The sequence below is a fragment of the Euleptes europaea genome, chromosome 15 (assembly GCF_029931775.1).
Source record: "Euleptes europaea isolate rEulEur1 chromosome 15, rEulEur1.hap1, whole genome shotgun sequence".
NCBI classification, from domain to species: Eukaryota; Metazoa; Chordata; class Lepidosauria; order Squamata; family Sphaerodactylidae; genus Euleptes; species Euleptes europaea.
In genome coordinates this window covers 12,488,538-12,511,347 of record NC_079326.1, presented here as the reverse complement: position 1 = coordinate 12,511,347, position 22,810 = coordinate 12,488,538, and the positions used below count along the sequence as shown (strand labels likewise).

The following is a 22,810-nucleotide window of genomic DNA, read 5'->3' as shown; positions in this document are numbered from 1 at the left end:
TCCTTTAAAACAATCAATAAATATGTATTGGTCCTGTAATATGTATATTTGCATATTTTGTTTTAATAAAAAAAATTTGCTCAGAGCTGTGTATGTGGTCCCCCTCTTTTTTCCTTTTATTCTCCTAACATTTATTCTCCTTGGCATTTGAACCCGGGTATTCAGATTCATAGTTTGCTGATCTAGCCATTATACCACATTGGCCTAAACAAGTATTTTCTTGTTTGTATCAACAGGCAACCATTTGTATTTGTCTGATACTGCTTTCACTACTTGCACTAGTATTTCTGTTTTGAATGGTAATATATCAGTACGGCAGAGAAGTCTTCCTCAGGGCCACTGCTTTATCATCTGGGAAGATGATCTGCCAACTTCCAGCAATGGTACTTATGAAATATACCAAAGGTGGAATGGCAACAGGCCCGTTGGGGCAGCCACAACAGAGCAGTAGAGTCTGCACTTCTGGCTTCAGGATAGAGTTATGCTTACACCTTTGCCATGGTAGAAGACTAGAACTATTACTATACCATGAGCTGCCTTGACAGAATTCTGGAGAGTTACAGATAACCAATTTATGTTTTTCCCATGTATTTTACCGTACATCTGTACCTGACATGTAGTGGTATTCCCATTATTGCCTTACAGGACAATACAGATGATCAAGCTTCCCTAGAGGGAAAGCACTCATTTTGAAGTAATTTCTGTGGGCCCTTCACTCTATGTATTAAGCTTTTGTGCCAAACCTCCAAAAGTGCTTTTTAATCTTAGCAGAATTTTAAATGAAGCATGGGGTCTTTCGTGCTGACATAGATGAACCTTTTAAAAACGTTGTACATGGAGACATAACCAACATATTCCCTAGACCATGGTGTTTGCCTAAAAGAGAGTTGTGATGGTCAGCTGCATTCTGAAGAGTTGTACCGGAGACAGCTGTGTGAGCTGTCTGGTGGAGGATTTTTCTTCAGGAGTAAAAAGGAACACATTTTAGGTTTTTGGATCAGGACAGGATCCATAACCAGTTATATTAAGGAAAATAGCTCTAAAGTATATAGAGTGATTCCTAAGACTGCAATCTTGAAGGGGGGGGCGAAGCTCCTTAGGAGCTGCCGTGACCTTATGCTGGCATAAGTGTCCTTTTAACCTGGGATAAAGGGCACTTACATCAGCAGGGGGAGCACTCATGCCGGCCCCAGGATGCCACGCGAGGCTCAGATGCCAGTGCATCCTCCTGCTGGTGTTCTTCGAGTATAGTTCACTGTGCTGGCATCCTGGGAGGCATCCCCAGGGGCGGAGCTGCCTTTAGGCAGCTTCCTAACCCATTTCGGGCCGGCAACACCCCCTTTGCCCTTATTGCAAGTCACACCACCTTTTTAGGTGGTGTAGCCCCGTGGAATGCTATGGAGCTGTTCCATGGGGCTTGCAAGTAAAGGAAGCTTTCTGGCTTCAGCGGCGGGGCTGGATCTTGCTTTGGAGGCAGCGCGGCTGTGCCGCCTCTGGCCACCACCTAACGCCCCCCCCCTCCAGGAATGGGCTGCCCAAGTTTAATGGGAGATAGCTCTTGTCAAATGAGTGATCCCAGGCCAGTTTGAGAGAGAACTGGGGAAGTATGTTAATGTTCCTAACTTCTACATGTAAAGAACCTCTGTGAAAAAGAAACTAAAGTTTAAGAAACAAACCAGAGACTGCCAAGAGAAACCCCTCTCAGTAGAAAATAAAGATTCAATCACATGTATGTGAAACAGCTCGATACATTTGGAAGTACAATGCATCCCTTGCACTTAACCATCTCAGACTTCTCAGTTCTGTTATTCTGTTACAATCTACATTTCCTGTTATTGAAGATTTCCTAACCTGACTTTTAAATACCACAAAAAGGGGCAAGTAAAACTATTTTAAAGTTCTATTTCAAAAAGCCTCTTGAGTGCCAAATATTTATGATCATCTTAGTATTCAAAATAACCCACTTCATCATAAGAGTATTCCTCTAAATCTGTTGAACAACCTCACTCTCATTGTTTAGATCTTCCCCTAAGGACCACCTCTTTTGCAGAGTGTTTTCTGAATTTCCTATAACTACCAGGTAGCAGAAAGTACCTACACCTCTACCCTTTCTCGGCCTTCACCTATGTCACCTTTGACTAATATTGTCCTTTGGCAAGGACTGTTCTACTATAGTGTATTATTAACACACAGTGGCGCTTAACTGCATGATAAAAAGTAGCTATTAGTTTCCTAACTAATTTCTTACATGGATATCACTTTTGTAGAGGATGTGTCTGTGTTAACACTAGTTGCCTGTGGGTTTCTGCCATACTCTAAACATGATGAAGGGTAACAGGAGTGTGCACTTCACTTCATAAAGGGTGTGTACATTCTCAACTGAAATTAAGAAACGTACTCTATGAAACTTACCTCTGAACTAACCCTGAATAGGTTAATTTGCCTGTAATTGGCCTTTTCTCAGACAGTCTGCAGCCTTTCCAGTTTTTAACTTGGTGGTTTTACTGTGCAGGGAACTATTTACTGAGAAGCAGGAGTAACTGGGAGTCTTATGTTGCTATATTTAGTAAAATGCCTGAAAAGGAAAGCAAGAAAGGGAGACTGGGATGAAGATAAACTCAGAGACTTCTGAGCATCTCTCCTTATGTGACTGTTGTGTAACTTTTGAAACATGGCAAAATGTTCCAGAACTGCAGTCCCATAGAAGAACTTTTCTCTGCCTAATGTATGACTAACTTTATAAACTTGTGCTGCTGTAATGACAGCCTATGATAATATGCAGACAGCCTATGATAATATGCAAATTTCAATCAGTTTTTTAAAAAATATATTACCTTGATTCTAAGCAATTGATCCATTAGCTAAGTTAGGTGAAGGGATGTCCTTTCTCCTCCAACACTACCCATTAAAAAGAATTAAATGCATTCTGAGACTGCTTCCCTCATATACATACTCCCGTGGGTATTATGCTTTTGTAGAAAAAGTTAATGAAGCCTTAGGAAAGGAATAGATTTTGTGGGAGATCCAGCCAGATAGAATAATAGAATCATAGAGTTGGAAGGGGCCATACAGGCCATCTAGTCCAACCCCCTGCAAGATCAGCCAGTGTGGTGTGGTGGTTTGGAGCGGTGGACTGTAATCTGTAGAAACGGGTTTGATTCCCCACTCCTGCACATGAAGCCAGCTGGGTGACCTTGGGCTAGTCACAGCTCTCTTTAAGCTCTTTCAGCCTCACCTACCTCACAGGGGGTCTGTTGCGGGGATGGGACGGGAAGGTGATTGTAAGCTGGTTTGATTCTTCCTTAAGTGGTAGAGAAAGTCAGCCACTCTTCTTCTTCATCAGCCTAGAGCATCCCTGACAAGTGTTTGTCCAGCCAGTGAGGGGAGGGGGGCTCATCACCTCCCTAGGTAGTTGATTCCACTGTTGAACAACGCTTACTGTAAAAAAACAAATTCCTAATATCCAGCCGGTACTTCTCTGCCTGCAATTTAAGCCCATTATTGTCCTATCCTCTGCTGCCAACAGGAACAGCTCCCTGCCCTCCTCCAAGTGACAGCCCTTCAAATACTTAAAGAGAGCAATCATGTCCCCCCTCTCAACCTCCAGACTAAACATTCCCAGATCCCTCAGCCTTTCCTCATAGGGCTTGGTCTCCAGGCCCCTGATCATGCTCATTGCTCTCCTCTGCACCCGCTCCATTCTGTCCCCATCTTTTTTGAAGTGACGCCTCCAGAACTGCACACAATACTCCAGGTGCGGCCTGACCAATGCTGTGTACAGTGGAACTATGACATCTTGTGATTTGGATGTTATGCCTTGGTTGATGCACCCCAAGACTGCATTAGCTTTTTTTTTTGTTGCTGCATCACACTGGCTGCCCATATTTAACTTACAGTCCACCCATACCCCAAGATCCTGTTCACACACACTTCTACCCAGACATGTATCCCCGATCCAGTAAGCATGTCACTCGTTTTTGTTACCCAGATGTAGAATTCAGCACTTATTCTTGTTGAATTGCATCTTGTTCTTTGAGCACTCACGTGTGCATATTATCATTCCTTTGTCACATATTCTGGTGGAGGAAGGGAAGATACGGACTATTGTAGGTAGTTGTAATGTGCTGATGTTTTTGTGTCTTCCCAGTAACGGCTCCCCATACAAACACCTCTCATGGTGGTTTTATGCAGTCCGATGAAGCAGAAACCTAAAGGCACCTGTTGGTGGCGCTCGTATATGTACTGAACAGCTGCCAAATCTGAGATACACCTAAGCTTCTAATGTAGCAATAGGAATTTCTCTTGGCACTGGAAAATGCCATCAAATAGCAGCTGGTTTATAGTGATCCTGTAGGATAAGAAACAAATAGTGGTGGTTTGCCATTGCCTGCCCCTGCATAGCAACCCTGGACTTCATTGGTGGTCTCCCATCAAAGTACACGCTGGGAGCCAGCGTGGTGTAGTGTTTAAGAGCTGTGGTTTGGAGCAGTGGAGTCTGATCTGGAGAACCGGGTTTGATTCCCCACTCCTCCACATGAGCGGCAGAGGCTAATCTGGTGAACTGGATTTGTTTCCCTATTCCTACACACAAAGCCAGCTAGGTGACCTTGGGCAAGTCACATTCTCTCAGCTTCACCTACCTCACAGGGTGTCTGTTGTGGGGAGGGGAAGGGAAGGTGATTATAAGCCAGTTTGAGTCTCCCTTAAGTGGTAGAGAAAGTCGGCATATAAAAACCAACTCTTCTTCTTCTACTACTTCTGTTTAGCTTCTGAGATCTAATGAGACTGGAATGTCCTGGGCCATCAGTTTATCTTAGCCACGATTTTTACAAACAGAAATGAGAAAGGACTCCTAATCCGCTGCTTTTACAAACTCTTCACAGATCTTGATAAGAATAGCCGCTATTCAAAGTTACCAGAAGGAGGGTGAATGCTAGGGGATGGCCAGCCACCTTAGACAAGTGTTTGCAAAAGCTGACATTCTTAAAGTTTTATTCAAGACAGCAAGCGCTACACAGACAATTCGAAAGCAAATGCCATTAAAGCACAAGGTTTCATTAGTATCAACCAAAATAACACACGACTGTGTACAAGCTTGTGAGTTCTTCAGAACCCTTCATCAGGCTGGATGTTAATAAAGAGGGGAAGGAAGGCGGAAAGAAAGAAAGACATTGCAGGCCCTGGTCTTAAGTCCACTTATTTAAATATTTGTACTTACTTTTCTCCCTGAAGGGACTCAAAGAAGCTTGCAACAAAAAGCAAATCTTCATCAAGATGGTGCAGCTGGTAAAGGTGTTCCTTCTACCCTTCCCTCCTTCTTTTCCTCGCGTCTGTTCCTGGTGTTAGATGCCAAGCAGATTAGAATAGTTAAAGTGGTGTTGGGTGGAGCTGGTATTAGGTTTCACCTTTGCCCTTCTGGGAGGATGAAGTAGATTGGAAACACTCCGCTGAAAATACACAAACCATTCTGTAGTTTTGGTTTGGTTCATTTCAATTTGGATTGGACCAGTCTGCAGCCTCTACATAGCCAACTGTCTCCATCATAACTCTTCATTTCTGTGTTGTGGGTCTGCCTGCCAACACCCCCTTGGATGAGGAAGACACAGAGGAAGCCTGCACCAGGCCTTGGATGCCACAGAAAGAGCAACAAACCATCAGGTGCAGAAGGGGAGTCTCAGGCCAAAGTCAGCGCACCACGCCCTCAGTCTTACAGCCCGGGAGCCGAACCTGACATAGAAGGGCTGCAGCCGCCAGCCTCACTCTTGGGGCTACCAGACCCCTTGGAACATCAGAGAAGGCAGGCATGGAGGGGAGCACGGGAGCAGCGCTGCAGCACGCGATTAGCAGCCCAGCACTGGTCAACCTGAGCCTGTGAGCTTGAGTCATCACAGGATCAGGGCTGACAGCCACATAAGCCATCAGTGATTTGCACCTGTCCTTGGGAGACTCAGCAGACAGAGAAGTTGCATCTGTTCCTGATCAGGGTTTTCCTGATAAAAGCAGCCAGAGGAGAGTGAACCAGCGTGGAAGCAACTTGTACACAACAGTTGTGTACTTACTGTTGCTCTGCACCTTAGAGTGTTTGACTTTGCACTGGACCTGGACTTTGGTTGTTGGATTCACCCCAACCTTGACCTGGCTTGTGTGCTTTTGATTTGCTCTTCTGGTTTGATGCTTGTACTTCTGAATATCTGTGTTTTGACCTTGGACTGTGTTTGGGCTACACTTGCTGCCTCTCACCCCAGGTGCCTGCCTGAACCCAGACATACTGTGTGTAAAACAGATATAATGTCTCAAGCCACTATATCCACAGGCTTTCCCTCTCACTTTATATGGTGACTCATTCACACAGTTCCCTTTCACAAACTGGATATTACTACCTCATATGTGGCTAGCTGGCCACTTGTGGGTCACAAGCTGTACAGGTTTACTTCAATGTCAAAACACTTCAGTGTCAGAACACTTCTTGCGTGTTTACTACCTGGGCAACTATTTACCAGGACCATCTTACAGTAGCATCTTTTAATTGGTTTTGCCCCAAGTAAAATGTATGTGATTGAGCAGAATCAGGAATGTATTGTTTATCACAAAAAAATTAAACCAACTGCTCATTCCTTAATTTGCTTTTCTCATTAGGTGAGGCAACAGTAAAGAAGAAACCAACTCCAAAGACCCCACCCAAAGCAGGTAGTGGCTGAAATGCTATTACAAATATGAAGAACAAACACCCTTTTTATTGGCAGGCACTTGAGAAGGCCGTCACTGGGTCAAGTGCCTGCCAATAAAAAGGTGGCACAAGACAGCATTTTTCTCTTTTTTATGTATGTATGGTATCTGAGGACAGAAAAACAGGACGTTGCCACTAATATTAGCTGGTAGGCTATATTTAAATTGTGCAGGTATGCAGTTAAACATTTCTTCATCTATTAAAAGAGTCCTAGATTTTTGTTGGGTGTTCGCAGTCTTTGGGATGCAGCTCTGAAAACCGGTGTGGATTGCTAACTCTTGTTTAATGCTTCCACTTGGGTATGTTCACATGATAATTGTGAAAAGCTATCTATCAACTCAGAAGGTAGAATTGGATAAATTCCACATCTGTAGAAAAGGGGAAAAGTAAGGCCACATGAACTCAAGGACTTTTAATGTCTCCAGCAACGCAGTTGTGGTATCATATTGATTTGCAGAGGAGATGGAATAAGTCCCTGTTCTAAGCCAATCAAGGTATAAAAATTAGAATAGCAGGCTGAGGGCAAGCTTGTATCTCCCCTTGCTATAGTTTGCACATGTGATACCCTAGCTCTAAAGAAAACCCTCTTTCTATTCAGCTCTTCCCCCTCAGATTGTTCAGTTCCCAGAAGACCAAAAAGTTCGGGCTGGAGAATCAGTGGAGCTATTATGCAAAGTCACAGGAACTGCACCCCTGACATGCACCTGGATGAAATTCCGGAAGCAGGTAACACAGTCTTCCTTGTGCATGATTTTAAACATAGATTCCATGAACAGGGTTGGATTCGGGCGGGGGGGAGTTGTGTATGTAGACTGTTCATGTTGGCTAGGACTAAGATCCTACATTTGCAGGCAGATACATTTTAAAAAACTAATATTACTTACCTATCAGTTTGAACAAGGAGTCCTAACCCACCCAGAATACTGGCAGTAAACTCTGTAACGTTACTGCAAAGAACCAAGAAAACAGTGGGGATGAAGCAGGACCCACAGGAGTCTGTGTTAATCAGCAATGAATCATAGAATCACTGAGTTGGAAGGGTCATACCGGCCATCTAGTCCAACCCCCTGCTCAATGCAGGATCAGCCTACAGCATCCCTGTCAAGTGTTTGTCCAGCCTCTGCTTAAAGACTGCCAATGAGGGGGAGCTCACCACCTCCCTAGGTAGCTGATTCTACTGTTTAACAGATTTTTGTATTCATGAGATTAAAAGTTCTCACAAGAGAAGGCCTTTAGTGCCTTATCAGACATTTTCCGACGTGTGCTCTGTTTTTTCCTTGGAGTCATTAGCAGGGCAGGAACTTACCTTGTTTCTTTATGAAGCCCTGTTAAATGGCTCACCAAAGGATTTCACAGCATATTAGCAATTCATAATAATAACCAAAATAATCATTTACAAAAATTGCATTTTTGCTAGTGAGCTTTCTCCCCTCTTTCCTGCCCATGAGAATTCTCATCGATGCCCAATAGATATGACTTTTCGTCCCATCATAGGGTAGTGCGGAGGCAGGCAAGGACAGATCTTGGATTAGCAATGCTCTTCACCTAGCCTGAGGTCATAGCATGTGAGCCAGACATATGCTGTTTTCATTTCATTTCTAGGATTAAAGAGAAGAGACCTTTTGCTGCACTTTGTGTTTTGTTTGTCAGTAGCTGCTCTCATGGGGGGCATATTTAAATACACAGTTTCATTTTTGTAATTTCCTTTGTCTCTGTTTTTTCTAATTGATTCCATTATGTTCAACAAATATACTTTAATTTCTTTCTGCTGCTCAGTTCTGTGCCACCTCCTTTGAATGTAGAAGAAAATATTTGTAACTGTCTTCTTGGTGGGGTATGCTTTTTTGTTATTTATCAGGATGGGTAAGTGCTTAGATACTAGTTTTCTTTTCTGACAATGTATCACATGTGTAGTATGGGATAGTCTCTTTGCTTCTCATTGACTGAGCAGAATTCAAGCCCAAACAGGAGATAGCAGCTAGAGACAAAGAAAGAGGAACAATAAAAAGAAATTGTTCCTGGACAGGAAGGAGTACTGGGTTTTAGAGCAAGGAGCATATTTTAAAGCAAGGAGCATATCAGATCAGTGCCAGGTATTAAGCAGATAAGCAGAGGAGAATGCCAGCCCCTTGAAGAAAATAAATAAAAATGCTTTCTTTTTGCTTGGACATTTCTTGTTGAGGAGGTTACCAATCAGTAGTGCTAACTGATAGTTTCCAATATTCTTGCTGTAGTTGGCTGCACAATGTGCCCAGTGATTCTCTAGCCTTGTGAACCCAGCAGCCACGTCTGGCTGGCTGCAAGACTGCAACTTTTTATTTATATTTCAAGCCACTTTTCAGAGATTTCCAGGATCTGGTTGTCTTACTTTCATGTTGGGTGCTTTCATAATCACTCAGAAAAAGGCCCCTCAAGATGAATTCACCCTACAGAAATGGATTGCATAGATGGAACAGTGCTTAGAGCAGATATCTGGGTTTCTTCTATTACTTAGAACTGTGTTTGTATTCAGGCTTGACTATCATTGTTAAGGAACTGAAAAGACTGGCATGTTTTTTCCCTGGGCTTTTTGAGGGGAAAAATACACACACACCCCAAAAAAATACTGCTACCTTCCTTTTTTTAATTTTAATTTTTTAATTTTTTATTACTAGTCCTGCAGGATAAACTACACCAGGCTAGCTTTTGTGATGTTTTGCCAAAATGGTCTTTTCAACAGACCTCTTGTGGTTTAAGATGTATTGCAGGAAAAACCAGACGAAATCATTTTTAAAGAAACTCAGAGGATGAACTGGAGAAGCTCTTACCTAACAGGAAATGGAGTGGGAAGGAGGTCACGGACGTGGCTGTCTGTTTTTCCTGTTTAGAACACACTGTGCTCTTTCTTGCAGTTACAGTGAAGCATCTGTCTTCTTGATGGCCTTTATTGCCTAATCTTTGTCAAAATTCAGTTTTATATATTCTTCGCATTTTGTGCTGTGTCTGTCATCTTGGCTCCAGAGAGATAGAGAACATTCAAAACATACGACACACTTGCAGACTTGTATTGCCAAAATGAATTGGTGCCTTTTGAAATAGAGTAGATCTGCATCTTTCTCCATGTGATTTATTTGGGAATTTGAAGCATTTGCAGATCAACAACAATCAACAGCTGATAACATAGACTATTTTTTCTAGCATCTTTTAACATGGAATTAAAGTTCATGTCATGGCATGTCATGAAATGTTAGCATTTTCACATCTATGGTTTGCACAGTGACTAGAGGGGCTCAGTAATCTTCTGGGTACCCTGCTTAGGCCATGGCTGTCTGTCATATATACCCAAGTATTGTAGGAATATATAACTGCCATCCACAGTGTTTATGGTGGAAAACATAAGTGCTTCCACAGCAAGTTCAATTGCTGCTTCAAATATAGAGCAACGCTTAATGTGGTGAATATGTGTTTTCCTACTGTGGTGTTTTCCCATTTGAAACAGTAAAGCTGAAGGCCTGGGGGTAAGGATCAAGTAAGGGGCAATTACTACAGGATCCAAGGGGCATTGGCCAGGGCTGCAAGCTTGGTTTCTATGATGTGGCCAGTTTCTAAAATGCTCCCCCCCCCCTTGACTCATGAGTTTGTAGACATGGGCACGTATGTGGGGAAATGATACTAGTTGTACCAGAAAAAGTGCACGGGTAACCCGGTAATTTTCACTGAAGAACATCAGAGGTATTGCCAATTCTAGGGGATCTGGGTTGTGAACATTATTTTAATGTAATGAATGAACAAGGCCTGAACATTCATAACTCCAAGGAACTATTTGGCTATGACTTTCTCTTCATCTTTATGTAACTGGGAGTGGGCCTTGTCCTGTTGCTGTTTCCCTAACTTGCCCAGACTCCCATTAAATGTCTGGATATAATGATCCCCTGTTGAATGCAAGATTTCTCTTTACCGGGGTATCGACTTTGCCTTGAAAGTGAGCTCAGTATGCAAGGGAAAGAGAACTCACATGGTGAAACAGAGGTGGGATTTCCCAGTTTGGGTTTGCCTGTTCCATAAGGAAAGGAGATCAAAGGTGGTGTATGAGCCCAAAACTTATTCCTAAGTCCTGGAACTGAAGGATGTGGTAATAACATCTTGAAAGATTTTGCTGTGATCAGACAGGCACTCCTGCAACTATAACAAAAATCATGTTTATGTTATTTGAAAAAGTTTATAGAGTTAAGGAGACAAATCAGGTCGTCATCAACGCAAGGTTTAAATGAGTAGGTCTGAAAATGTTAGTTAATGTTCATTCTTTCTGAGCATGACTTGAAAAAAATTAGTTTTTTAAATAATAAAGATTATTCTTTGATAAACGACTTATATTTATGGTCAGTCTTGTTTTAGCAAGTTTCATTTCTGTAGAAGGTATGTATCACAGTCTTAAATTTTGATCCAATCAGGTAAATAGAAGTAAACGTTTTTTTAAATTCCTTAATGAGATCATCCTTAATAACCTGAGTACCATCATGGCAGCTTATTGACTGGGGATCCAAGGTACTAGGAATGGTCATAAGAGATAGTGGATGGATGATTCTAAGTTAACAGGGGCAAGAGAGATGGGTAGGCCCACCTAGATGTAGTTTTTGTATTAAAATTCCTGGTTGACGTTTTCAGAACGCCTTTGTTCTCCCCCCTTTAATTTGACAGATCCAAGAGAATGAACACATCAAAATTGAGAATGCTGAGAACAGCAGTAAACTAACTATCACCTCCACAAAGCAGGAACACTGTGGATGTTATACACTGGTGGTGGAAAACAAACAGGGCAGCAGACAAGGACAGGTTAACCTTACCATTGTAGGTAAGTACACTAAATTATAGTTTATTATGTTTGCAAACATGTCATCTTCTCATTGTGTAGGACAGGGGTCCCCAACGTGGTGCCTGTGGGTGCCATGGTGCCTGCCAACACCTTTTCTGGTGCCCGCCAAGTGTTTTTAGGAAGTGGGCAGGGCCAGGTAGAGCTTTTGCCTAGCAAGGCTTCTGATTGACTATTGGAGATTTTATTGACTGTGCAGATTTTTTTAAATGTTGCTTTGGCAGCAGCTGCCACCATGTCACAAGGATCTGCACTGTGCGACTGAAGTTAAGCGGTGGCAATCATTTTGTGGCTGGCTCTTCCTCCTGTGGCAGTCATTTTGTGGCATCCATTTTGTTGCTATACCCATCATGTTATGTCAGAATTTCAAATGTGCGGTTTCCACACAAGGTATTTTCCATGAGTCCAGCCCTTAAAAGCTTTGCTCAGCAATTCAGACTTGCCTTGGCTGCTTTTGCTGATGGTTCAGGGATTGAGCAGGTATTCCCCACTTTTTCCACATTTGCTTTTTCCTTGATTTTTTTCCTGTCGATTTCCACTTGCTGGATTTTTAGTGGGGAGTTCTTCAGTCTGTGGCTATTTTGTTCTGCCATTTCCGAGCATCACCACCACATGATGCAGACCTCGCCCGACCTAGCCTTTCCTCCACACTCTACCCTGCCCTCCCTGTAATTGCCCTACCTCTTTAGGGGGCTGCTGGTCTGCTAACCCGTTCCCTCCTCACTTTCAGTCTCCTTCCTCCTGGATCTTCTCCTCTACCTTGCGCATTACTCACTCACTCACTTGTCCCCATCCCTATTCCTCCCTCTTCATATCACACCACCCCTTCCAGACCACCCTGTTGCTTCTTTAACCATCTCCTCCTTTTCCCCATTTCTCATCCTCTTTACCCTTCCTTTTTTATTTTACAGCATCCCGTACATCCCCCTTGTTTCTCCTTTAAGCCTTCCCCTTCACCTCCCAGTTCTTTCACTTGCATACCTAGCCATCTCCATTTGATCCTTATCGTTCTAAGGAAGGAGAGAGAGCTCATCACTACTTCTCCCCTTATCATACCCCCTCTTCTGTTTTGGAGCCCCTGCCATCCTGTGTCTTGTGTGTCCCCCATTATCGGAACATTTCCATCATTTTTGCTTGACTCCTGATACCCTGTTTACCGTCCCTCCCACGCACTTCTAGCAAAACTCGCTTCCTGTTTCTCCTCTGATCCCTTCATCCCCAGGGGGTGTTCTTTGATGGTGTCGTTCCCTTCCTTGCTTCCTCTGCCCTTCATACTCTTGTCCTCCCTGTCCCCTGTGTTCCACCAAACACATCTCTGTGGTGCTAATTCTGTGTCCTCAGAAGCTCTCGAGCCCCCACGCATGTCTGGAGAAGTCTTTGAATCTGTCTCCCCCTTTTTTTGTCTTGTATGTAAACAAGTTTCATTGCTCCCGCTTTACTTCTTGTGCCTATCCTTCTCCACTGTACTATGCCTTAGGGACATCCCCTCCCATCTTGATTTTTTTTTCTTGCTTAACAAAGAGGTGGCAGATAACATACAGCGAAGCCAAGGCTGTAAGTTCCATGAAAAAACGCTGCTCTGGGGAATGAGAGCAGCCAGTTCGGAGCTGCGGCTTCTGTTCTCGCCATGGGGAAAACTAGCAGAAAGACCCATGTGTGGAAAAGGTTGTGTCTTGCCATTGCCTGCCTCTGCAAACTTCCTTGTTTGTCTCCCATCCAAGTACTAAACAGGGCCTATCCTATTTAGCTTCCAAGATCTGATGAGATCAGGGTAGCCTGGGCCATCCAGCATATATGAACTGTGCAAAAGATCAAACTACTATTCAAACAAAATAATTAGCAAATAAAAAATAAGCATGATCTTCACTAAGAAGCCTGAACAGGGGTGATCTTAGCCAATGGGCAACAGGAGCAGCTAACCCAGACCCTTGCTGCCCACATTCCATGTTTCCAAGGAGGGGAACGCCCTGTCTGAGGCTGGGGTATCTGGCTTCCAGTGGCAGTGGTGGCTCCTGCCAATCTCATGTAAGGCAAGGGGCTGTCCCTTGCTTGGCCCCAGTAGGCAATGGTGGTGATGGGGGGCAGTGATTCTAGTGTCCCATCCTGGACTTTTGTCCAGGGCCCCAGAGTCATTAAGAGTGCCCTTGAGCCTGCACAATGCTTTTTTTTTTAGTAGCTGTTTTGTGGATAAGAGAAGGTAAGCTGTTCAACATCTTAAGGTTATTCATTCTGCCATCAGACAAGAAGTGTTGCTCAAGTCTATACATTTAGGCTACATCATACTTGTCACTTATTGAAGTAACTAGGGGTGGTAGCACATAGTAGAAACTAAAGCTACCCTCCAGTACTTTCTAGAAGGCATCTACACTCATATTGATTTGAAGTTAATCAAGCAAGCAATTAGTAATTTAAATAAATGTTGATGAATAGTCATTAACAAAGTTTTCAAGTGGTTGCTAAACTTACAGAATGAGCCCATGCAATAACTCCAGTCTAAATCCATTGATTTGAATAGCGTTAGAGTAGAGTAGCTTTGTATAGGATTTTACTGTTAGCCCTCATATTTTAAAGCTGTTTTGAGTACTAAGTCTCTGGATGTTGTCTTACTCTTGGCAATGGAAAACTGGTTCTGGAAAGAGTCACAAATGTGTGGGTTATTTTAAGAATGTCTTTTTTCTCCTCTCTGTTGGGATGTAAATAAACCCCAGTTGATTTTAATTTGAAAATTAGCAGCACAAGAGCTATACATAGGTATCTTGGCGCCTCTATATATTGGCTAAAATGATACAGTATGATCTGGAATTAGTATGCTGGACCTAAACGTACAGAAAAGTTCAAGCCTTGATTTTAGCATTTCTGACTTTTACATAGCAGTGTTATATCTGAAGACAAAATCACTCTTATTAGGGAATCCCTGCTTTAAGAGATTGCTTCCATGGGATGTTTCCAGGCCTGCAGCTGTTACAATAGAAGAGGTTTGAGTTAACAAGCTTTTAATGATGATACATGCTGATTTTATTGACTATTTATGCAATATATTAGTGCATTTTTTTCAATGGGAAACTGCCTTTAGGCTTTTCCAAAGGCTGCAGCAATGAAGCGAAACAACTAAATGAATTCTTGTGTGAGTGTAAACACAAATGCAAGTAAATAAATAAAATTTCCAGTGATTCCCCACTGGATAATAAATAAGGACCAAACTAAGCATGATAGTGGGAGATTTGAGAGCAAATATTTCCAGAGTTCTCTTTTTATGGCAATAAGAGCTTCATGGAGCCCCACCCTAGTATGATTTCATTAATCAAAATACCCCCCACACACACACACACACACTGTTACTCCTGTAAGAGAAAAATCATACCTGTCTTGTTATTATAATGCTAATAATGTTGGTAGGTGGGTCTGCATGTTTCAATCTGAAAAACTTACAGGTAGATAAAAATTAAACTCTCTTGTTCATAGCATGACTTCGCGCTTAATTGGTGTTCCATACAGTTGCTACTTCCATTAAAAAAAAAAAAAATCAGCATCTCATCTAGTTTGGGTAGAGTAACTATGAGATAACAGAGAGCACCTTAAACAGGGAGCACAAATGCTTCATTTTGGGGTTTTTTTCTGCACTTCTTTTCGGATTTCAGTTTGGACAGTAGACTTGGCTTCCTAAGGTAGCAGATTTAGGTACTTTCTGGGTACCCAGACAGAAAGAGGGTGCACAGCACAATACCACTGCCATTCTCCTAAGAACTAAAAGAGAATGTCTGTGCCTTGAAATGCCTTTTCAATAAGTCAATCATATTTTTTTAGTCGCACACTTCCTCTAAGGATCCCAGGACAGAAAACATTATTTCCCCCTTCCCATTTTATCCTCACAACGGTCCTGTTAAACTGAATGTGCGTATCTGGCTCAAGATCATCCAATGAGCTTGTAAATAGACTTTCTAACCACTGTGCTACATGGGGTCTCTTTTCCGCAACCGCACCACAGTTGATCTGTTGTCCAAGTTAAGGGTGCCTACTGAGGTCGCCTTGTCTAAGTTACCATAAAAGCATGGAGTGGGTACTATTGAGGACAATTCTGAGAAACATAGAGACAGGAAGTTAGGAGTTTTCCCCAGACACTTGCACTTCCTGTTTCCCCCTCCCACCACATCTCTGTCTTGTAGAAGTCACACCAATTAGAGGTCGATGGTCCTGATACTTAATTATTTAAAAGATTTCTGTCCCACTTTCCCACCATTTAAGTCTTTAAAATGGTTGATGATACCATGTTGTTTTCTGTTTCAGCAGGGGATGGCTTCACTGTGTAGCCCATAAGGTTGTGCGCTCTGGGTTGGGAAATTCCTGGGGATTTGGGAGGGGTGGAGCCTGGGGAGGGTGGAGTTTGAGGAGGGGGGACCTCAGAAGGGTATAATGCCATACAGCCATTTTCTCCAGGGGAACTGATCTTTAGTCTGGACATCAGTTGTAATTCTCCAGTTGCTACCTGGAGGTTGTCAACTTTGCTTCTGTAGACTCCCTTGCCCTATGGCTGATAGCTAGGGTTGCCAGCCTCCAGCTAGCTGCACTATGTGATGTACTTTACTGACGTCTGATTGTAATTGCTTATACTTACCCTGTGTGGGAAGGAATGATGAATATGTAACAGCACTTTTGTATTAAGGACTGAAGAAAGATTTAAACTGCTGTGGATCTGAAACGGCCGTATCCATCGATGATTGTGGCTCTATATGAACTTTACACAAGGATTACAATATTAGCATTCATTTGGTACTCAGTTGAGACCTTTGGAACTTCCTCTATATATTTTTGGTACTCAGTTGAGACCTTTGGAAATTTCGCTACATTTTTTGTGTGAACTGTACATATTGTATATAATTGTGTTGTGTATATGTCATGTATATGGTCTATGTTTCACCTCAGTAGCTTATAAATATTTGCACCTTGTGTATATACAGTTTCCTGTACTGTTTTTCTAAACCTTTTGGTACAAGTACAGAGGTGCCGTTTTTCTCCCCAACCTCCAGGTACTAGCTGGAGATCTTCTGCTATTACAACTGACCTCCAGCCAACAGAGATCAGTTCACCTGGAGAAAATGGCCGCTTTGGCAATTGGACTCTATGGCATTGAAGTCCCTCCCCTCCCCAAACTCCACCCTCCTCAGGCTCCACCCCAAAAACCTCCTGCCGGTGGCCAAGAGGGACCTGGCAACCCTACTGATAGCCATTTCTCACGTGATGTGCCTCAAACAACTTAGATGTCTTAAATGCCAGAGGACCACTCCAGAGGGCTAATACTTTTTGTCATGCCTTGGCAGTGGCTACAGGGCAAATAAAGACCCCCTGAGCATTAGCGTTGCCAGCTCCAGGTTGGGAAATATCTGGAGATTTTGGGGGTGGAGCCTGAGGAGGGCAGGGTTTGGAGAGGGGAGGGACTTCAAAGCCACTTTGGCGATTGGACTCTATAGTCCAATCGCCAAAGTGGCCGTTTTCTCCAGGCAAACTGATCTCTGTCACCTGGATATCAGTTGTAATAGCGGGAGATCTCCAGCCACCACCTGGAGGTTGGCAATCCTACCTGAGCATCGATGCTAATCCAGAAACTGAGCTGGTCACAATACATCAGGCAGAGTTCCAGGGCTGCTTCAGTTTCACAGGTCTTTACTAGACAGCAGTTTCGATATTTGGACTAGCTCATCCACCTCATCTACCAATATTTGCCTCCAGAGACAGCCGCATTTGTTGTTGGGGTGGTTTGATGCTGAGAGGAATGTTTTGGTATTGCAAAAATGTTTAGCTTTTGAAAAAGATGCAAAAATAAATTTCAGTAATAACCATTAGAGGATAAAATGGAAGCAGAAAATGCCAATAAATGGCTAGAACAGATGAGGAAGCCGTGACAAAAAAGAATTATGATGCTTGGATGAAAATTAAACGATGTCTTTAGACCTTGGTACTCCACTATTTTAACATGCAATCTGTAATTAGAAGGCTTAGAACCCCTCAACGGGTATATGTTTATCAAAGCATATTCTTCATATCTTTTACTGATAGACACATATACTTCCCCAGAATTCAAAGAACTTGAAGCTTTCTTTTTTAAAGTTTCAAGCCCTCATATTTTGTGATGAAAATAATGTGGCCAATTTTTAATGGTGTAAAAGATCAGAAAGAGCCTGCCTGCAACACTAGTTTTCAAAGAAATGAAAGGTCAGATTCAGCATGGTGCTTTGAAATGATACACAGAATTATACATGATGGAACCAAAGGAACCCTGAAGGCACAATGTTGTGAGGAAAGTACAGATTTTTGAGAGGAAAGTTCACTGATTGTAGAATCTGTTGGCAGTATAAAGATGCATTCTAAGCTTTTTTATTAAAAAAAAAAAAAAGACTTCCCCGCTCCTCCTCTTCTCTGTCTTAGTTTATACTAAATATAGAATTCATTAACATCCATATGGAATAATGCCTTTAAATTATGGTCTTCTGCTGTCTCAGAAATATAAGCTGCAGAGTGTTTTTTCCCCCCAATGAAAGCAGAGCAGTTTGCCGTGACCCCCAAGCCCTGAGAGCGGTAACATAGAGTTCAGTTATGGCCTTTTATGGTTTCATTTTTCTCCCACAGATGAATCTCAAGTGCAGTCTTTGCCAGCAATGTCGGCATGGACATCGTCCAGCTGGCTTCAGCAGTATATTAAATACTTTCTCTGGTTGAACAGGCTAGCCCACGGAAAGGAATTAATTGTTGCTTTACGTCTGCTCTTCATCTGGCAGACAAATATCGCAATAGCTAATAATAGTGTGGAACGGTAATATGATAACTCGAATTAAAAAGAGGAGCAAAGGTAACTTTCACACTAAAATGAAGAAAACCATCTTAAAGATGCTGCTTTATTTCTGAAGCAGCTATTCCATCCCTAAAAAGGAAGTCATCTTGTGAGTTACTGTGGCAGTCTGTACTTTGAAGTTCTTAGCCAAAGGAACAGTAGCTAATATAACTGGCCTTAGGATACATGATGGGGGGGGGGACATTATGCACAGGGGTAATCTCACTAGCTAATTCACAGGTATCCAAAATTATTAAATAACACCCTACACTGTCACTGGATTTTTATAAACATGACTCCTGTTTATCGGAACCAGTTCAAGCTAGCATGGAATTGTGTGGCACAGCAGTTACAGAATGCACACGTGTAACACTTTTTTTTAAAGCACCCCAAATCCCAAGTTTACTGCATCTACATTTGGGATTATTTTGATGCACACGTCAAGCCCAACTTTCTCCTTGGTATGTGGAGGAAGATTTTCACAGGAAGGTATATCTTTAAGAAAGGTATGGCTAATTCTCCGAGGTGTTAGAGGTCCCTCCATCTGCTCGGACCCGTGGTCCGTGAGGCATGAGAATGTCTGTGGGTGACTTCCTTCTCTGTGGAAGTCTGCGTAAGGGCAACCTAATATTAGGAGTCTCACTAACAGTGAAAATGCTCTTAATGGGATGTATTTGAAACCTAAGTCCTGATTCAGACTCATTAGATTCTTCGGGAGAGCTTGTTGGCAAAAAGGCTAATCTTCCGTCAATGGAAAAGGCCCCTGCAATCATAAAATGCATTGAAGACCTATGCACTCCTTTCCATTTCTTATTTCACTGTGTTTAAGAACCAGCAAAGAGAAAAAGCCTTCCATACTGTTTGAATGGGTTTCATTGTGACCTATGTCTAAAGTCTCTAAGGAGACATATCTTTTCCCCATGCCCATCTGTTGACTTACTGGAAGTAGACGGTTGACTTTTATTTATACTAACATTGTGGAATTACATAATCCAAGATAATTCACAGTGGGTAGCCGTGTTAGTCTGTCTGCAGTAGTAGAAAAGAGCAAGAGTCCAGTAGCACCTTAAAGACTAACAAAAATATTTTCTGGCAGGGTATGAGCTTTCGTGAGCCACAGCTGTGGCTCACGACAGCTCATACCCTGCCAGAAAATATTTTTGTTAGTCTTTAAGGTGCTACTGGACTCTTGCTCTTTTCTATAACCCAAGATAGTGTGAGATAGTCGGACCGTGATCTAGGATGCCCAGGGTCAACTCCCTACTCTGCCATGGAAACTTGATGGGTGACCTTAGGCCATTCATACACACCCAGTCTAACCTACCTCACAGGGCTGTTGTGAGGATAAAATGGAGAAAGGGAGAATGTTGTAAGCTACTTTGGGTACACTTTGAGAAGAAAAGTGTTGTGTAAATGAAAAAATCTGCCTCCTTTTCTCCCCCTTCCCCCCTTTCTTTCCTCCATACACTCCACTCCCTTTACTTCCAGTAATCTCTATATCCTTTATGCATAGCTATATCCTTTCCCCTATTTTGTCATGCATTAGCTGTTCAGAGCCTGACTTAGTCAGGAATGGGTGGGATAATAAATAAATATGGGCCTCACTGTTAGTTTATTTACGTGCCCCTGTCTTCAGCGTTCCCTCCTTCCCTCCCCATCATCCTCTACCTGGGAAAACTATGGCTCAGTTGTGTGAGGCCAGCTGTTGGGCCAAGCCCAGTTGCATATTGGAGAACCTGCAAGAACTTGTATCCTGTATCCCTCTCCCCACACTATTGACTCTTTCTCTCCTTCTGTGTCTCACCATGTTGGTTCTCACGATTTCGTTTTGGCACTTAGATGTTTGAAATAGTTCTCTAGCTGTGGCAACCTTGTATTGACCACTTCACAAAGAGGAAATTATATGTATTAATAGGCCCTGCAAATAAGATGAGATAGAGAGTTCTTGACTTAAAATCTTCACATATAATTCTGATAATTTATTCTGGGAAATTATTACATAGGGAGAGGTAGAAAGTAATATTATACTGAAATGTGGTAATAGTCATTGACCAGGAAGGTGCCAACATGTTTATTAATCACTTCCTGTTTCCAGCTCCTTCACTGAGGAGCAAGAAATCTTGCTTAGCAACAATAGCATTGTTGAATGTATGTTTAAAAGGAGAGATGCCATTGGATCTCGACCGAGTCCATATCCCACATCATGCACTGGTGACTACCACATGATGGCTATAGGATACTGATAAAATCTTGGAGCTATGAGGGGATGAGCAGGGGTGAATGTCTCTGAGAGTGAAATTGGAGAAGACATCTTTTGATAGAGACAACATATTTCTGTGTGCTTTTCCTTCTTTGCAGATAAACCTGACCCCCCAGCAGGAAGGCCTTGTGCATCAGATATTAGGTGTTCTTCACTTACCATCTCATGGTATGGCTCTTCTTATGATGGTGGAAGTGCAGTGCAGTCTTACACTGTGGAAATCTGGAACACACTGGAGAACAAATGGACAGATCTCACAACATGCCGTAGCACTTCTTACAATGTCCAGGATCTGCTGCCTGACAGGGAGTACAAATTCCGGGTGCGAGCTGCTAATGTCTATGGGATAAGTGAGCCAAGCCAAGAATCAGAGCTGGTGAAAGTAGGAGAGAAGCAAGAAGGCAAGTTTCTCCTGCATGGAAAACATGATTAAATATATTTGTATATAAATAGGGTTCTGGGTTGTCAGGTGTGCTGCTGTGCACAAATAAATAAATAATGCAGCCCTCAGCTAGCAAAGCAAACCCAATCCTTGCTCCTGCAAGGTCCTTCCATACCATGAACATTTGCTGCGGGTAGATTAGTACTTTGAAAGATGTATGCTCATCCTCTCCAGCACTGGAACAAGTATCCAGTGTCAAAACCACTCATTCAGACTTTTACGTTAAAATGGTTAGTTAATGCCAACAAGGGTATCTCTTTCCATAGCATTACCCTAGTTATTTTAAAAGACTTTCCTGTCCCTTACCCCACCATTTCCCCCCCTGGAAGGTTTGTGTGTTCTGCCTCCCCCAGGGCAGAAGCACCAATCCTTTGGATTGGTTAAAGAAGAAAGGACTTCTGACAGACATGTATCCCATTTGATATCTCTATCCCTTGTAACCCTCTCCCTTATGAAGGGGAGAAACAATGGTCCTATTGACATCAGGTTGCGGGGGATTGTTTCTTCATATGAAATCCTGGAACTCCTACATATATTCCTAACAAGGAATAAAAGAGGCCCAGTGAGCATCCTGCTACCAATGTATGTGTTTTCATGTATAGCATTGAAAAGTCCAGCTTCAGCTCAGTTGCTTTCTTTCATCTAGACCATGGGGAATGGATTATGTGTTCCAATTCCGTCTTCCTGTTTTTATGTACATTCTATACGCAATGCTTTGTAAGTTTAATTGGCTCTTAAAAGTAGCAACAAAGAGCCCATAAATGTTATCTTAGAGTAAAAACAACGGAGAAGGATAACATCGTAGTAATTCAGACCTACTGAAAATTAGTAACTTCAGCTCCTACACAGAGTTTCTTCAGCTTGTGTTTGTGATGGGTTTTATGGGTGAAGGAGCAAACTGGAGACCAGAATGTTCCTTTCTTATGCATGCTGAAAAGAAATAGCAGTGTTCCCACTGAAGGAAGAAAGTAGCAAAAATAGCAGCAGCAACTGGATGATACTGCTACTGCCCCTTTCCCACAACAATTTTCCTGTGCTGCTATGCCTGTACTCTTCAGAGGAAAAGCACCTTCTGGGCTTACTAACTTGAATCCTCACAAATTCTATAGTTTGGTAAGATACATGAGCACAACAAGGAAATACATCTGTGATAAATTTGAATACTATCCCCCAATAAGAGCCCCTCTTGCATTTTGAAGCTTGGACCCAACAACTATTGCTGCTTATGTATTGCAGTTTTGCTCATAAGTATACTAGGCTGTTTCAGATCATCAGTCAATAAGTAAGAAATAATTTTGGCTTATCTGCATACATATCTACAGACATTTGAAGCTGCCTTACTAGGGGTGTGCACCAAATTTTTTGGTAGTATTTTTCAGGTTCTATTAAACCTAGAATTTTTTGAAAAACTCAGATTTTTTCGAAAAAAATTGAGTTAAACCCAAACCTGAAAAATACCAAAAAAAAAACTCCCACACGCAGCGGGGATTGGAACACTCCTGCTTTCCTATCCACTCTACTTGCCAGGTTGGACCTCCACATGGAAGCCCAACCCAGCTAGCAGTGTGGATAGGAAGGCAGGGGCCTTCCAATCCATGCTGCCTCCAGGAGTGTGCTGGCAGATGGGATCAGAATGCCCCTGCCTTCCTATCCATGCTACTTGCCGGGCAGGGCTCCACATGGAGGCCCAAGCTGGCAAGCAGTGTGGA

General features: G+C 42.6%; 1 protein-coding gene across 2 annotated transcripts in view; it reads left to right on the top strand.

The window, feature by feature from the left end:
* The window catches only part of MYLK (myosin light chain kinase), a 160,921-nt gene that overhangs the window by 111,834 nt on the left and 26,277 nt on the right, over positions 1 to 22,810 (top strand). For both annotated transcript variants that reach the window (XM_056861086.1, XM_056861087.1), the window contains exons 18-21: positions 6,637 to 6,687; positions 7,326 to 7,453; positions 11,405 to 11,558; positions 20,758 to 21,060. In XM_056861086.1, coding sequence (XP_056717064.1) covers positions 6,637 to 6,687; positions 7,326 to 7,453; positions 11,405 to 11,558; positions 20,758 to 21,060 — 636 coding nt within the window. The remainder of the gene's footprint in view (positions 1 to 6,636; positions 6,688 to 7,325; positions 7,454 to 11,404; positions 11,559 to 20,757; positions 21,061 to 22,810) is intronic.